The following is a 16,438-nucleotide window of genomic DNA, read 5'->3' as shown; positions in this document are numbered from 1 at the left end:
CTTACATCTCATGCTGTAAGGAACAGGTTAGTAGGTAAAAAGTTGAACATTCTGGAAAGCAACTTTTTACCTGAACTCCCACGAATCTTATCCAAACTAATTCCTCACTGATTCTTGAAAGGTATCAAGCAACATCCACCATGTCAGAAAAAGCTTGTCCAAGAAGGAATTTTCTCCTGCCTCCAGTACGTACCTGGCTTACTACAGTATGAAGCTTTCTAACCTACATCGTACCGACAGGCCCAGCACACTTAACATGCTGATGCTAAGGCTCATCTCATTCTCTGAATTACAAACAGCAAGAAGGACCTCTGGGAAAATTTGCTGAAGTCTTAGTGTGTAGTGTTGTATTACAGCAATATATAAGCTATGTAAGATTACAAAAATTAATTTAAAAATAACTCCAGGTGCCTTGCACTCAGTCACCTATAATCTCTTTCAACACGTTTAAAGGTCCTCTAGCATTAGAAACATATTCTTTAACCAACTGATATTTGCAGTTTCAAATTAAGAGAGATTCAAGCTGTTGTAACTCAGTATTGCAGATAAGGCTCTGTAATCTGCACATCAAAATCTGACAGTTTACATGGCAAGGCAAACACTTCCCATTTCACCATTTCATCACCTAGCATCTGTAACGCTATTCCCAGCAGCAACACCCCCACCAATGCATTACTACCTTTGTTACTGCTCACGATAAGGATGGATTTGTGACACCACTGTCCACTACAACAAGCACAGGTATCAGATAATAAGAAATACTATTCCAGATGACTGATGAGGAACTATAGGAGAGAAAGTACATAATTTAGAAAACTAATTTTTAAAATTATCAATGTTTCTGTAATTTAAAGAAGTAGTGAAAGTCCATGAATCATTTGAACAATCCCATATTTGTGGAAGTTTCTGTTTGGGCAGAACCTCCACACACACATGACTAAAAGCTTATAATTATTTTGATTGAATACTCTTTTGTCTTTTGATTGCTGTCTTTAACCACCACTGAAAATTCAAAGAGAAGTTATTTTATATATGTGTTCACTGATGTCAAAGAATTTACCATTCATTTTACTGTTAACCGTAGTGACTGACTGAGGTAATCCAAGGTGAGTTAATTCTGGTAACACTATCCTCATGTGTTGGGAAAAAAAAACCCAAACCAATCCCACCAATACACACTCCCAGCAGTAAACTTAACCTATTTAAATACAGACTACTACTAGAGAATTATTTGTTACTGTTTTATTTTCCTTCAAAGAATTTTTGGCTGTTCTGGATGTATAATATGTTTCTGGCTGTTCAATACGTTACTCCAAATGCTTTGGGCACCCCTTGTCAACAGCATCAAATCAAAATACCAAATCAGATATTCTAAATCAAAAGAATAAGATCTTCCTTGAATCTCTTGGCCAATGTTCACAAATCACCATGAAACAGAAAATATTAGCAGAAGAATGATGTAGTTAAATAGTAAATTGCAAAAAAACCTCTGTGTTTGGGCAGGTGGGGAAGAACTCTCTCTCAAAAACCCAAACCCCAAGTGAGTCATGCCTGGCTAGAAAAAATGTCCCACTACCTGCAGTTTTGGCGAGGGCCTTTCCAGAGTGGCAAAGCCTTGAAACACAGCAATGGAAATTAGCACCAGTGTTCCTGAAGGAAAATAAGCTTGTCCTTTGGGATGAGCCCTCTGCAGTGGCTGAAGATGATGTTATTTGCATTTGTTTGACAATACAGCACCATGCTTTGCAAAATCATGACTTTCAAAATATATTCACAAAAGAATAGCTTACCAGCTCTCTTAAATTATAGCAAATACCCAAAGCGTAAGGAACGCAAGATCCTCCTGTCCGCACTCCATCAGGGAAATTAGACTGGACTGAACTCTGTTGCCACAGCTAGATAGTTTCCAGTATCCGAGCCAGTTTATTTAAAGCTAGCTCAGCTACCTCTGTCTGAGCGATACTGCTGACAGCAGTACAGATGTACCCTGAAAGAGTGTTGCCTATCAGTTACAGCTTTAATCAAAATGGGAATGAAAAAAACCCAACCACACCAGCAACACAGGCTGTTATTTGTATTATTATACGCATTTTGTTATCAAGCTGTCAAATACTTCAGCAGAAGCAGAAAATCTTGAAGCTGTCTACATAAACAGCTAAGGCAGAAAGAGAAATGCATTCACTGTTCCTATTTGTTTTAAAAAGGCCCTGCTTGTCCGCTCCCACAATGGGAAGTTAAAATCAATAGTTGCTATTTTTAGTCATAATATTTCCTTTGGATGAGGAAATAAAAATAGTAACACTAATTTCAACTACATTCAAAAGATAAATATGCAGATATATCAAATGCAAAAGATAAAACCTGTACAGAAGGAAAGCTTTCAGAGGACCATTATAAACAACAGACACTGATAGCGTCCTTTTAATAACAAAATATGTTTCAAAAATTTCACACAGTCCAAATGTCAAGATTTATGGATGACCAAATGTACTATGACATTAAACTTTACTGATGTTTTCACAGCTGCAGACTACTTATTGGAAAAAATGTTGTTAAAAATAAAGCAGCGGCAAGACTTGCTAAGATCAGGATTCAGATTTTCTAATATGCTTTCTGCTGAAAGTAATTACAAGTCGGAATAATTATAAAAATATTCAATTTAAATCAAAACGAATTGTCTCAAGATCTAAGAAACAATATAACAAAAATAGTAGCAGAATACGGTGTTCCCTACAGCTTACATATAGACCATGCAAAGCTAGCTTCAGCCAAAACTGGAGAGTATAAAATTTAATTTATAAAAACGCACAATTCCACAGAGCTTGTAATAAAAATAAATCATAAAGCATAATAGGAAATATCACAAAGGTAAGCTATCATGTGTAGAACAAACTTCAATACATAAGGAACAGAAAATAGGTGAAAAAAAAAGTTCACTGAATTCCTGTAAAGATTCCTTTTATAAAGCCACGAAGTAAAAATGACAAAAATTTCAGTGGTACATTTCCAGCGGATGTACAATATATTTTTGACAGCCTGTCGTTTCCCATACAGTACACTGTGTATTCTTTTACTATGATCTGACTGCATTACCCCAGTGTTACGCTGTTCCAACTGCCAAAATATTTACAGAGAACACTAACAGAGAATACTGTGAAAGATGCATATATTTTTCATAAAGCATTTAGAATACATAATAATACATTTCACATAGAAGAGGATTTATTTATTTAAGGAAACCTAAACGTTAAGCTTTTGTACCGACAATCGCTAGGGTAGCTTTGTGCCAACAGATGCAACCATTACGCTGGCTGAAAGCGGTTAATCACGTCCACAACAGTCACAGTAACTTCTCAGCCATCTATGACAACAAAGCACTTCCACCAGAAGAAAATTATCTCGTAGTAGCTACAACTATATAGACAGGCTGGAGGGAGAAACTCTGGGCTGACGCAACACCTCATACGTTCTTGGGAGGGATAACTTGTATTTTTATATTTCTCTTGACATGCAGCACGAGATGAGTTGCCTGACTGTCAGAAATCACACCTATGTCAACCAAGTCAAAAACTACAATGCAAAAAAAATAAAAAAGAAAGCAAAAAAACCAGAGGAGGCCAAAGGAAAAAAGCAAATATTAAGGAGAACGATGTGGATTTGCAAAATCCTCTAGAGCACTCTGGCTACCTAAAGCAATGAAAGGTGAGAAATACAACCGTGATGTTGCTGGAAGCAAGGTGTGAGCTTGCTTCCACCTCTTCAGTTCTCTTTGAAGGGAAACTGTATGCCTTTCCCTCAACAATCAAAAATCAGGAGATTCCTACCACCACGAATAAGCCAAGAAACAGCCATAGACTTAAAAATGAGAGTCCGTAACCAAGTGAAAACTGGTGAGCGCAGTGGGAGGTGCAGAAAGCGGGTGAGGAGCTCACCAGCCGCGGCTCAGAAGCGAGGCGAGGCGAGGCGAGGCGAGGCACGGCGCGGACCCCGGCCGGGCCGGGCCTGTGCCGGCCGAAGCCTCTGCGGGTTTCTGGCGGAGGAATTGCCCCGCCGGGGCGGGCGGGTGTCTCTCCCTTAAACTCTCTTGGGGACGATGGTTACGCAGGTACGTACACCCACGCTGCATTTTTAACACCCCACCCTTTTTACCTTCTCTGAAGCTTAGCGAAGACACTTAAAATAAATTAGAAAAATAAGAGGCGGCGCGAAGGCGGCAGGGCACCGCTGCCCCAGCCCTGCCCCCGCAGCATGCTGCCTCGGCGGCGCCAGCGCCGCGGCCCCTCACGCCGCTCCCCGGTCCCGCGGGATGAGCTAATGCCGGTGAAACGCATGGGAGACGAGCGGAAGCCCGAGCGCACCGCAGCACAACCGCCGCGGAGGGGAGTACCTGCCCCGCCGCCGCCGCCATGTTGCCCGCGGCTCGGCGTCGCCGTCGCCCGGGGAACGGGGGCGGGGCCCGGCCGGTTGGCGGGGCGCGGAGCTCCTCCCCCGAGACCTGGCCGCCTGCTCTCACTCTGGCCAGGCGCCATCTTGGTTCCCCGGCGTACTCACCTGGGTGCTCCTTCATGGGCTCATGGGGGGCTGTGGACGGCCTTTCCCCTCCGCAGGCTGCCCATGTGCAGCACTGTCACAGCGGTAGTGGCTCGGGAGCAGGGCGTTGGCGGGCCTCTGTGGCGGATGCCTTGAGAGTTGCCCAGCATTGCCCATGGGGCCTGGAGCAGGCAGGGCTGAGGTGAGCTGCCTTCACAGCCCCTGCCCAGGATGCAGCTTATGGGTCCCTTTGGTGCCTAGTGGCACGCCACCCAGGAAGAAGCCTGCGTGAGGAGGGATCCGACAGCCTAACAGCTCCACCTGATCCTCTCCGTTCTTTGCGGCGTGTCCAGCCAGTCACTGTCACGCCAGCAACAATGAACTGCACAGTTAACACAGCAAACATCACGAGTGGTGTCTGTAAGGAGGGCACAAGCACATAAGGACATGGTGTACTTAAAAACAGTGCCATGGAGCCTGTGAGAAGACCAGTCCTGGCGAGAAGGCAGCAGAAGAGGTGTGAGGCACTCCTGCACCCCGAGGGCTGTGCCTCCTGAGGGCCAATGCCCGCATCTGCCTTCCCAATGCAGTGACCGCCACCTCAAGGCCTGTGTGGAGAGACTTTATGAGGCAATGTCTTAGGAACATTACGCACCATGAAGCAATGTTTCCATGCCTGTTTCAATTTAGATCTTACCGTTTTCCTCATCCAAATAGTGCCAGTAACTACTGTAAGCATTGTTTGAATAACAATTATAAGGATAGCATCATGCAGTTATCCCTGCAGTTACTCTAACAACATCCCAACGTTTTCAGCTTCTTGAAAACCATGTCTGAACGAAATACCTAAACCTAAATACAGTCCAAGAATGTCAACACCAATTAGTTGTCAGCAGGCGTAAATCAGCACATCTGCTGGGACCGATGGAGGAATACAGGGCTACTCCAGCTAAGGATCTGGACTTAAATGTTCATATTTTATGTACAATTTACGAATAATTTACAAACTATAGTCAGTGGAAGAAGACTTAGAGACTGAACTGCATTTTCATTACGATATACATCAGTATTTCTTGTTTCTCCTCTTTGTCCTATTTTTTTTTCATTATATTTTAAGCTCGGAAGACTAATAAACTAAGCTATGCTGAAACATTTTCTCTGTCAGCTTTGTGTTGCATGCAGACTCGCAGCAGCAGCAACAACTCAAGAGTAATAGCACTTACCTGCAAGATCAAATAAAATGCAAGCATTTAGTGGGTGAACAGTAATGAGAACAAAGAAAAAGCTAACTTATTTTGCAAAGTTTATTGATGTGCTGAGGGAGCTGGTATGACAAAACAATTTCTTTGCAGTGCCCCACATAAAGCAAGGACCTCCTGGGATTTCTGCAGCTGTTTCGAGGTCTGCTACTGTTTCTGAGCAGTTTGCCACTTTCTGAAGGTTGTCATCATCAGTTTCTTAAAATGTGCAAACCACTAAGTACAGTACCTGTGTCTTAGCTGGGTCACAAGAGACGAGAACCTCCCCATTAGCCACTAAGATTCTGATTTATAGTGTGAGATTCAACATGTACGTAACTCCCCTTCCTGCTCAAACACCCTGACCCTCACTGACAGACGTACACCAATCGCGCTTCCAAAAGGAGTCAGAAATCTGTTTGAATGAGGTTCAGAGAGCTGGATCCTGCAGTGTTTTGTAGAATTATTCATAGTATTTTAAAGAATTGCTTAGCTCTGTGTAGAGCCCACACTGTGAATTCCTACAATTTGTGCCATGCTCTGTAGCTGACAGCAGTACAGCTGCAGTTACTTCCCTTTTTACTGTGTATATAAATCTAACCAAATAAGAACATTATTCAGAGCTGCAAGCACCGCACGCAGTAAGGTGTAAAAACTGGGGAATTAAATGTGATATTTGGATGCAATATAACATTGGATACATTCATTCTGATGTTATCTAGTCGGTAACAGGTAGATTTTGGACTTAACCCTGCATTCCCCTGGTACTGAAAATGCCCACTGACTTCCATGAACATTTTCAATGTAAAAGACATGGAGGCTCAAAGCCCTTAGAAGGAGCTAATTCCATTTCTATTGCTCAATATTAAAGGACTGTATTCTTTCTTACACAAAACCTGCACTGAGCAGGTTGATTGAAGTTGAGCACTGATTGAAGCTCAGCCCACATTTCCAGCAGTGAGCTCCTAAACTTCCTACTTTTCAATTTAAATTTTTAGATAGTGTCACAAAGGTTAGATCTATATATAAAAAAAAGACACCAACAAAAAAGATTCAACAGTGGCATTAAGCTATTCCTTCTAATTTCATGTGGATCCTTCAATGTTTACAAAACCCACATTTGTATGCACATGTGAGTATTTAAGGCGGCTTTTCAGTTTCCTTCAAATGCAGGACTTTTAAGTGCAACACAGAAATAATGATCTTAAAACTCTGATCTAGTCCTTTCCTACTACAGGTAACCACAGTAGATTTTCTATGATTGCTAATGGTCACAGACACTCCAGCTCAGAGGAGAACAGCAGCTCCTCTTATAGAGCTCCTTCTTCTCCACCAGCGTAGCTGTGTTAGACGCAAAGGTTCCCTGAAAGTGTCTGTTCCAGCACATGTAATTTAAACAGACCGTATTTGAAAATCTGGCTTTACACAGTGTTACACAATAAGTGCTCTTCTACTTATCTGAGAAGCAGAGTTCAGGTTTCTGAGATGTTTCACCCAGCATATGAGTATCTCGGAGGGAACACTTTCCTCCTCTTCTTTCCAGCTTTGATTAAAGCTCTTCAGCTCATGGTGCCCAGGCCACCTCTAGCCTATTAAAGGTAACCACGTGGCCCAGTTACACTCAGCCCCAGCAGGGGCTGGGTGAAGAGCTGGTTGCTCTCCTCAATTTTCATCGAGTCCTCAGATTTTCATTTTGCTAATGATGCAATGAAGCATCATGAATATAACAATTCCAAGCTGCTCCCTGCACAATGAACTACACTGCTGTCTTCCTAGAACTACTTTCCTCTTCCTCATGATACCATGTCTTCTGGGGAGGGAGCAGGCTCACCTGCAGCACACAAGTCCATGTCGGAAGGGGAAAAAAGGCCACAGCTGCACGTGAAGCTTTACAGGGCTTTGATGGTGCAGGCCACCTGCAGCTGGAACAAAAACAGCAGCTGCAAGAGGGCTCCAAAATATTCCACTGAGTCCTCCAAAGTTTTAATAACCAAGGTGATTCAGTCTGATTTTGTTACTCGTTTGCAGAGGTCCTTGCATTTCAGCAGTAGATGAAGTTTATGAATTCAGGAAAAGGAATGAATTTTCAGAAGCCTTCTTTTAAAAAGCAAAGTTTTTGTAAACTCCAAGCCTATTCACACATCCTCCTATTGATGGAGATCCTATGAAAACCTTCAATTGCAAACATGTTTCCATTCACCTTTAGTTGAGCATCACCAAGCACAGTAATTATATGTAGGCAAATTCAGAAGGAAAAGCGGATGGAAATTCCGAGCGGAGCCTTGCTTGTTACAACAACATCAGATGGACATATAGCTCCCCTGGCTGCCAGCCCTCATGACAACAAATTGCTTATGTTATTGCCCTGTGGGACAAAGATCAAGAAAACATGGCAGTATGGAGATCTTGCACACAGTATTTGAGTTGGACCATCTTAGTAACAAATGGGTAATCTGTGAAAGCAACAGTACATTAGTGCTACATGGCTCTTAATAAGGAGTCATGCATTATTGTATGTAGGTGCATTAACATAGTAATTAATCATCCTCTTCTGGCTCCTTTATAACATTCATCACAGATACTCTATCCAGGGAACAGTATTCCCTCTAGGTAATGTTCTTCTGTTTTACATATCATATATCTTCAGAAAAAAATTCAGGGCATGATTATGTACTAGAAAAAGAAACACATAAATCCCAGGTTGTCAGAGAAACTTGTTTTTAAAACAAAAAGATAATTCTGCCATTTCTCAGGCAATATCCAATTAAAATAAGATACAAATACAAGAGGATAACTGCTTCAGTGTATCAGCAGCCGGACGGACAGAGTGCTGAGTCATTTAGGGAGAGATACTCCTTCTTTGAGCTTACCATTCTTCAATACAATCTAGCTCGGAATCTCTCCCTGTCTATTTAATTAATAGGTAAGCAAAATTCCATGTGATTTGATAGTGATTTTGAGAGACATGTAATGTTAGTACTTGGCCCAGCAATAAGAAAGGACAAGTTCAGGAGTCCCGCCTTCAGCTCTGGGGTCCCCAATATAAGAAGGACATGGACCTGTTGGAGCGAGTCCAGAGGAGGGCCACCAAGATGACGAGAGGGCTGGAGCACCTCTCCTATGAAGACAGGCTGAGAGAGTTGGGGTTGTTCAGCCTGGAGAAGAGAAGGCTCCGGGGAGACCTTACAGCAGCCTCCCAGTACCTAAAGGGGGCCTACACGAAAGCCCGAGAGGGACTTTTTACAAGGGCATGTGGTGAGAGGCCCAGGAGTAATGGCTTTAAACTGCAAGAGGGTCGATTTAGATTGGATGTAGGGAAGAAGTTCTTCACTGTGAGGGTGGTGAGGCACTGGAACAGGTTGCCCAGAGAGGCTGTGGGTGCCCCATCCCTGGAAGCGTTTGAGGCCAGGCTGGATGGGGCTTTGAGCAACCTGGTCTAGTGGAAGGTGTCCCTGCTTATGGCAGGGTGGTTGGAACTAGGTGATCTTTAAGGTCCCTTCCAACCCAAACCATTCTGTGATTCTATGAAGTTAAATTTAGCGAATCATAAATTTTCAATTATTCAAAACAATATGCATACAGAGAAATGAAAGAAGTAAAACATGTACTCTATCAATGATTCCATTATACTCTCCCCATAAAGAGAAGTGGCTCAATGGAGGATAAAAGCAAATATTAGATTGATTCTGTTCTTGATCTTAGCCAAAAGACTGCTATATCTAGTGCCAAGAAATTGAATTGAGGTTCATAGAAATCCTAAAAATTAGATAGAAAAGACTTAAAAGGACATGTAGTCCATCTCCAGGGGACCTGTGCTTTTTCTTGCCAACAAGAACTTCAAGAAGAAATATGAATTTATTTAACCCAGTAGTTCAAGACAGTGCCTTACTATGTATTACATTGTAGAAATAATGTAAATGTACATATAACATTGCAGTACGCCACCAATATGAACTAAGAAAGCTTAGGATTTTCTCCCCTCTAAGTACCTTTTAGTTCAAGAATCTAAACCATGAGACCTGATGCATAGGGTAAAGCAATATGTATAGTTTAGGGCACAGCTGTTCCAGACTACCTACCCCCAAGGTCACCAATTGCTAAAGCAAAACCAAAATCTCTGTAGATCTAAAGGGCTCCTCACAGTCAGCATTCAGACCAGAACAATCCACTAAGAATTCCCAAATTCAAGAGAAGAGACAAAAAGAACAGCACTGACCATTGAGTGACTCTAAGCCCCTCGGGACAGGAATTGACTTTCTAAGTCTTATACAGCCGTGAGTACAGTGGTGACAATGAACAAACAAATAATTTAACATAAGCTTAATGTAGGTCTTTGGGTTTATTGAGAGCGCATAGGAAAGCATTGTTTCACTGACTGAGAGCTATATTCTTCAGGGGGACAAGCTGTTCAGTACAGAACATGCCAATTAATGTAGTAAGGAAAATTACCAGAAGGAATAACCCAAATTAAACAACAAAATATATTATAATGGCGAACAGAGATAAAAGTTGTTAAATACAAGTTTACATATATTATATATAAAATATATATTATATATTAAACATATATATGTAAGTATTGTTTTTATATAATAAATATGTATATATTCTTTCTTCAGACTACCTTTTAGCTCAGATTCCCATCTCCTCTATGTCTTTCCTAAAGATATAAACTACCATTAATCTTGTCAAGTTTGCATGAACTGGAATATTAAGCTCCATGCAAAAGACAAGACATTCGTCTTTTGGGCAAACTGTCTTCAAATTTCATTTTGATAGTCAAAACTTGACTTTTCAGTTTGAACTGTTGTTTCATTCTGTTGGCAGACCAAAGAAGATAGAAAGGCACAACTGTGTGAAGTAAAAACCTGAAACTATTATTACATCTTAATAACGTAGCAAAGCCTGCGAAAAAATATAAATTCACTGATTCCATTGTCCTTGCCCTTTTGCCCCCAAATGGGAACATCATTTCTTTCAGAGATTTCATATTTTACTTCTTTCATGTCTTTGTTGTGAAGCTCTATTGATTTTTTTGCCACCTTCTCCATATGATGTTAAACAGCTTTTAGAATAACATATAACAATTTAGGGCAGTAAGTGAAAAAATACATCCAGCTGAAATTACAGGGGAATTTTCAATAGAGAAACTATAATTACCCAAGGCACAAGTTGGCGTGTATACTGGAGCTTATGAAACCATCTTTTGAAAAAAAAAAATGCACTGTGACTTTTATGCCAGCCTGGATCTGTGAGCAACTTTAAGCTTGTCACTATTTCCAGTTTAAATTGACTGTATTTTTTCTTTGTACGTTTGTGAACAGTTTGCTTGTTGGACTACACAAACAGCTTCCAAGGTGTCTCGATATTTCTTTACTTATTTAATATGGACTGGCAAGCCTGAATTACTGGGACATAACATAATGTTTAAGTGATGTCCTGGAGCAGGATCACAACTATGGCAGCAATACCTGGAGAGTCAGTACGGCAAGCGTATCTCCACTTTACAGAGTGAGGTCTGTTCAAGAGAGTGAAATTTGTCACTATGCAGTCTGGCAAAAAATCCTAAGTGTCCCTGCCACCAGAACCAAGTAATAAAATTGGGGTAGATGGCACACGTGTCTTCTCCTTGTGTACTTGGAATCACAGAGTACAAATCCCAGTGAGTGGATGAGCACGCTCAGGAAGAATGTGTCCATGTAGTCTCCTTAAATATCTAAGCATAAAGGTTATTCTGTGATCACTAGGCAATATGGTTAAAATTACGATGAAGCTGTTGTTATTGCCCTTCCCCTTTTCTTCCCTGACTCATTTGAGGTTATGGACTCATCTTGGCAGAGTACATTAAAATAAAAGGGTATATAACTCAGTAATCAGTCCTGGGAGCACTTTCCTTCCCGGATTCTGAATTTGAAATATCTGCTGTGCAAGCAGATGTTTATAGAGAGCTGCAAGGAGGAGTTAATGTCCATATTCACTCCAAAAAGATTATGTAGTTGCATGTAAAAAATGAATTTGCAGAGCTCTAGAGAGCTTAAGTATATTACTCCTAGTAAAAATAAAACTCATTGAGCAGAGGACCCAAGGCCAGCACATATATTTGTGCTAAGAATATCACTTTAACTGCACACCAGCTCTGCCTGTGACGTCATAAGGAACATTCATGGATTTCTTCTAGAACTGGGGTCAAATGCTTCCATAAGATATTTATTAGAGTCATTTACTGATTTAGTGGAGGCAGAATCTAAAATTAGCCTCTTGGAGAGTGAAAGCCTAATTAGTCTAACCCAGTCTAGCCCATTCTCAAGTTCTTCAGTATCTTGGAACTCAAAATTCAAAGGAAGACAAAGATGGGGCACAGGTCACGTCAGCCAGTCTTTCCCTCAGCTTGAGCACCCAGACGTACTCTGTTGATACTTGGGACTGTTGAGTTATGAAGAACAATGGCATATTTTGATCCACAGGGAGCAGAGTTACTCACGTGCTTGTCCTAGGAAATTTAGAAGCAGAATGAAAACCTCCGTGCACTGTTTGACAATGTTCCTTGAACATGAGCTTATGCTTTTCTCATTTACTTGAAGAGAAATTTGAAGGAAAATGATAGAAGTTAATGGAGTTTCATTATTGTAAAGCAATGTAAATGAATCCTCCTCCTTGTTTTAACATCTGTGAACAGTCTTCCTCTTCCTCGCAAACGAAACGTATGAGATTCTGCTCAAGTTTTAATGCTGTTTGGCATCTGTGCATATGCTGCCAGGGACATTCAGAACCATTTACATTAACAGCAAATATTATTTTTACTCTAAAGAAGGGAACGTATACTTATTGATATTCAGCAAGTGGTGCATTGTTGCAACCAAGATATAATTTACTCACTTGTCTGACTGGATTACATTACTCCATGCATTTTGTAGTTTCATCTGTGAAAAATCGAACTTTGGTTCTATTGTTGTCATTTCCCATAATTCTTTAAAAACAATCTGTGGCAAAAGGAGAAAAAATAGCTCCAATAGAAACTGCTTCTGGGGATGGCATTTGAAAGGACATTATTTAGAATTAATGAATTAGACTAAGAAGTTTGTCATATTCTTTACATGGGCTGTGAGTCAGACTTTGTATACAAGTATTTCTTCCATTTGTGTACTTTGTAAAGGCCACGACTTCCTTTGTTCCCTGGGAACCCTGCAGTGAAAGCATTTGTCTTCAGAAGCACACGGCTTTGTTGGGCTGCACGAGGAACATTTCCAGTTGTTCTCCTCGACCTTTCGGTTTGCTCAGAACCAACAACGCACCCGCCCTTTGTCAGCCCTAGTCAGGGCTCCCCTAACTCAGCGTTGCCGCCACCTGAGCAGGACAGCAGCTCATCAATTTACAGCAAAATCCAGAGGCGTTCAGCCTACTGAGCCATTACTTATTTATAAAATTAGCAATTAGAACCTGAATGCAGTAAAAATGGAAAGTCCTAAAACCAGAGGGCCGGGGATGCTCTTTCAACTGTGATTTCTTCCTCTTTGCTTCCTCTGATGTAAATTTTGAAACTCCCTTTGATGAAAAGATGATCAAGCTCCAAAACCAGATTTAGCTTCAAAGGATGATTATAGGCTTTCCTACACAAAACTGACTTAAAGTTTTATCTCCTGGGTCTATCAAGCACAATCTAACTTTTCTTCTACCTCTTGCTTTTACACTATCGCACGGATCACGCGTTCCTTTTTGGTAACTAGCTTTTCCATGTTACCCAAGCCAACAGAGACATTACTCTTGATAAATGACTATTTAAATTTTAACTGCCTCTGCCACGTTTTAAAGTATAAACTGTAACTGGATGTTTTATATACATATAAGAGAAATATTTTTTCTCATAGCCACAGTGAAAAGTTATTTTGTTGAAAATATAGAGAAATTGAATGCAATCCAAATAAAGCATTTTTTTAAGTTGAACTCAGCCATGTAAATTTTTGATGCCAAATGAGAACTAAAAATCAGAGGCTGCAAATAGGGGATTATAATGGAAACCATTTTTCCAGTCTTACCTACACCTTTTGCTGCTATTCATGAATCCCATTATCACTCATGTAATAATGGTAATCATAATTATTTCTGTATCAGTCCAAAAAAATTCTCTATATGATTTCATCTGATGTTAATAAAGTGTAAATCATTACAATAAGTTGATAATATTTGTCTGGTTCTGGAAAAAATGGACTCAATCTTCTTTCTCCCCACCCTGTATAATTAAAAAAAAAAAAATCCGAAACCGATTTTTAGCCAAGCATTCATCAGAGTACATATTGTTAACAGGTGGTGTGTATTTCATTTCCCATGCACACAGCGTTGGAATGTAAAACTGTAATACTGCTCCTAGGAACAAGTAGCATAATTAAAATTCTTTGCGAGTTTGATTTCCTGGGTATTTTCTTCCTTTAAAATAACTACATTGTAAACAAGAGCCAATTTCTTAGATTTGATCTATGGGTTGCACAGCTTAGACTTCAGGTTCAAAATGGTGATTTAGACAATAATGCATAACAGCTGAATAGTTATTTATAATAGCACAGCACCTGCGGCAGATTGTCAGCTGAAAAAGCAAATCTAAATGCTTTCAAATTCTCTTGTGTATCATAATAGGAGTAGTACTGGCCACTATAGATACAATAGTTAGGCATGTAATGTAACTTTTGTTTCTGATTGCTTGCCATTTTCTCAATTTTATTCCTTTAAGATTGAAAATGTTCATACTCAGTGTCAGTCCATACGCATTTTTAAAAGTTCAGGCACAGTTTAGCTTTTTGTTAATTATGGAGGGGTGTCAATGAAATTAAATATTAAATAGAACATCAAACTCTTTTCTCATAATTTCAAAATTTCCCACATTTCCCGGACTTTTGTACGTGCACAATTAACACAACTTTGGCTTTTTTTTTTTTCATCTTGATTAATGCTGCTGAGCTCTCTGGAAAAATTGGATCTGAAATGGTAAAACTATAAAGACATTTTTCTCACCTCAGTATGTAGCAGGATTTTCCTATGAGCCTTTTAGCAGCAGCTCCCATTTAAAATTCTGAAATTGTGCACACGTACAGTTTCCTTTTATATTTGGTTCCCTCCTGGATTCAAAAGAGCATTGATCATTTGTATGATGATGTGATAATTCTGCAGTGATCTGAAACACGTGTTAGGAAGAAATGTAACAGCTTGTTGCAGCAGATCCAGGACCATACACAAACTGTCAGTGTGCTGATGTAACCTCCACCTGCAACATGAAGTCCGTTTAGATGCACAGTCCACTAAGCAAGGTTCAGATTTCCACCAGAAGGAACAACTGGTATGTGAATGTACAAGGACCATTCCCGACAAGCAAGCGCTCTAAACCCATTAGAATTTTCAAGGCAAGACAGAGTTTTAACTTCTCCTGTCTATTAAATATCTATAAAAGTACCTCTTTACCTTCTGAGTGTTACGAGGCATAAGATTGGTAATGTGCTTTGAGATCTTCAGTTGCAAGGTGACAGGCAGTACAATGGTACACTTCTGTCAGAACAAGCAAAGTCATATTAGCTTCTAGTAACACTAAAAACATAAGCAGATGTAGAATCTCTCTCCAGATGAAAGGAAAAGTAGTTTTCAAGGAGCTAATTGCTTTAGAATACAAACAATAGAGAAAGAAAAGAAAGAAATGACTGGCCTTTAGTAGAGATAGCTGTAATGGAGGCTAGAAGCAATCCACTTGCTCTGGGGTGATGGGATGATGCCATTGCCAGTTAGCATGAGTACTTTGTTTTATAACATCCATCTATTCAATGTATGACCTAATTTAGTGTACAGCTACAAAATCATCTTTGGAGTGCTTCCACTGGAGCCAAGGGAGTTACTCCAGGAATTAGCTTGGCCAGTGAAGTAGTTCATACACGACAGAAATACTTACAGAAACTTAGTCGGAAAAGAGTAAGAGAGAGAGATTCATTCTTGCCATAAATCTTCTTGGCTTTGTGCTAATGTTATTTATCCACTCGAGATAGGGAGAACATTATATAATGTATGCATATTGTGTAATACGGGATAGTGGCTTTGTAATGTAAACTGTCCATTAGTAATGCAAAGCAACTTATTTTCATCTGCTAGATCGTTACTGCAAATTTTTCTCCTGGGTTTTGACATGTTATAAATCTTGATGAAGTCAACATTTGTTCCCCTTATCCTTTACTTCCGTTTGATTCACTCTACTTAAAATGCATATAAACACACTGTAAGACCACTGAACTTTCTGTGATTTCAGTAGGACAACGTTTCCACTCCTAGGAAGTAGCTGATACCCCGCATCTCAGCCCGCCAGTCTAGCTGGGAGAGACTCAGACGCTCCCCTGAGCATCCCTCACCCCACGGTGCCTGTACCACCATAAGACACAAAGGTTTTAAATGGGTTGAAGCACAGCTTGAGAAAGCCAAGAGGAGCTGTGGCCGTGGCACAGCGGGGTGCCAGGGAACAAGGTGTAACGGCTCCTCCAGCGTCCCCCCTCCCCAGCAGTAACCAGTGTCCCTCTAGTGTGGAACGCACTTCTCAAAGTGCGCTGGCAGTAATACCTGAGAGAGCAGCTTTTGGCTGTTTGCAGGATAGCTGACTCAGGGTCTGACTCACATCCCATTCAGCCTCCCATCCTTCAGTTGCATGA

General features: G+C 40.6%; 1 protein-coding gene across 1 annotated transcript in view; it reads right to left on the bottom strand.

Moving 5' to 3' along the window:
• The window catches only part of CABCOCO1 (ciliary associated calcium binding coiled-coil 1), a 61,926-nt gene extending 57,359 nt beyond the window's left edge, over positions 1–4,567 (bottom strand). Inside the window, exon 1 of the mRNA XM_050899153.1 lies at positions 4,388–4,567. Within this exon, the coding sequence (XP_050755110.1) occupies positions 4,388–4,567 (180 nt within the window). The remainder of the gene's footprint in view (positions 1–4,387) is intronic.
• Positions 4,568–16,438: the final 11,871 nt, after the last annotated feature.

Source organism: Gymnogyps californianus, chromosome 6 (assembly GCF_018139145.2).
Source record: "Gymnogyps californianus isolate 813 chromosome 6, ASM1813914v2, whole genome shotgun sequence".
Lineage (NCBI taxonomy): Eukaryota > Metazoa > Chordata > Aves > Accipitriformes > Cathartidae > Gymnogyps > Gymnogyps californianus.
This window is presented reverse-complemented; position numbering and strand designations above follow the sequence as displayed.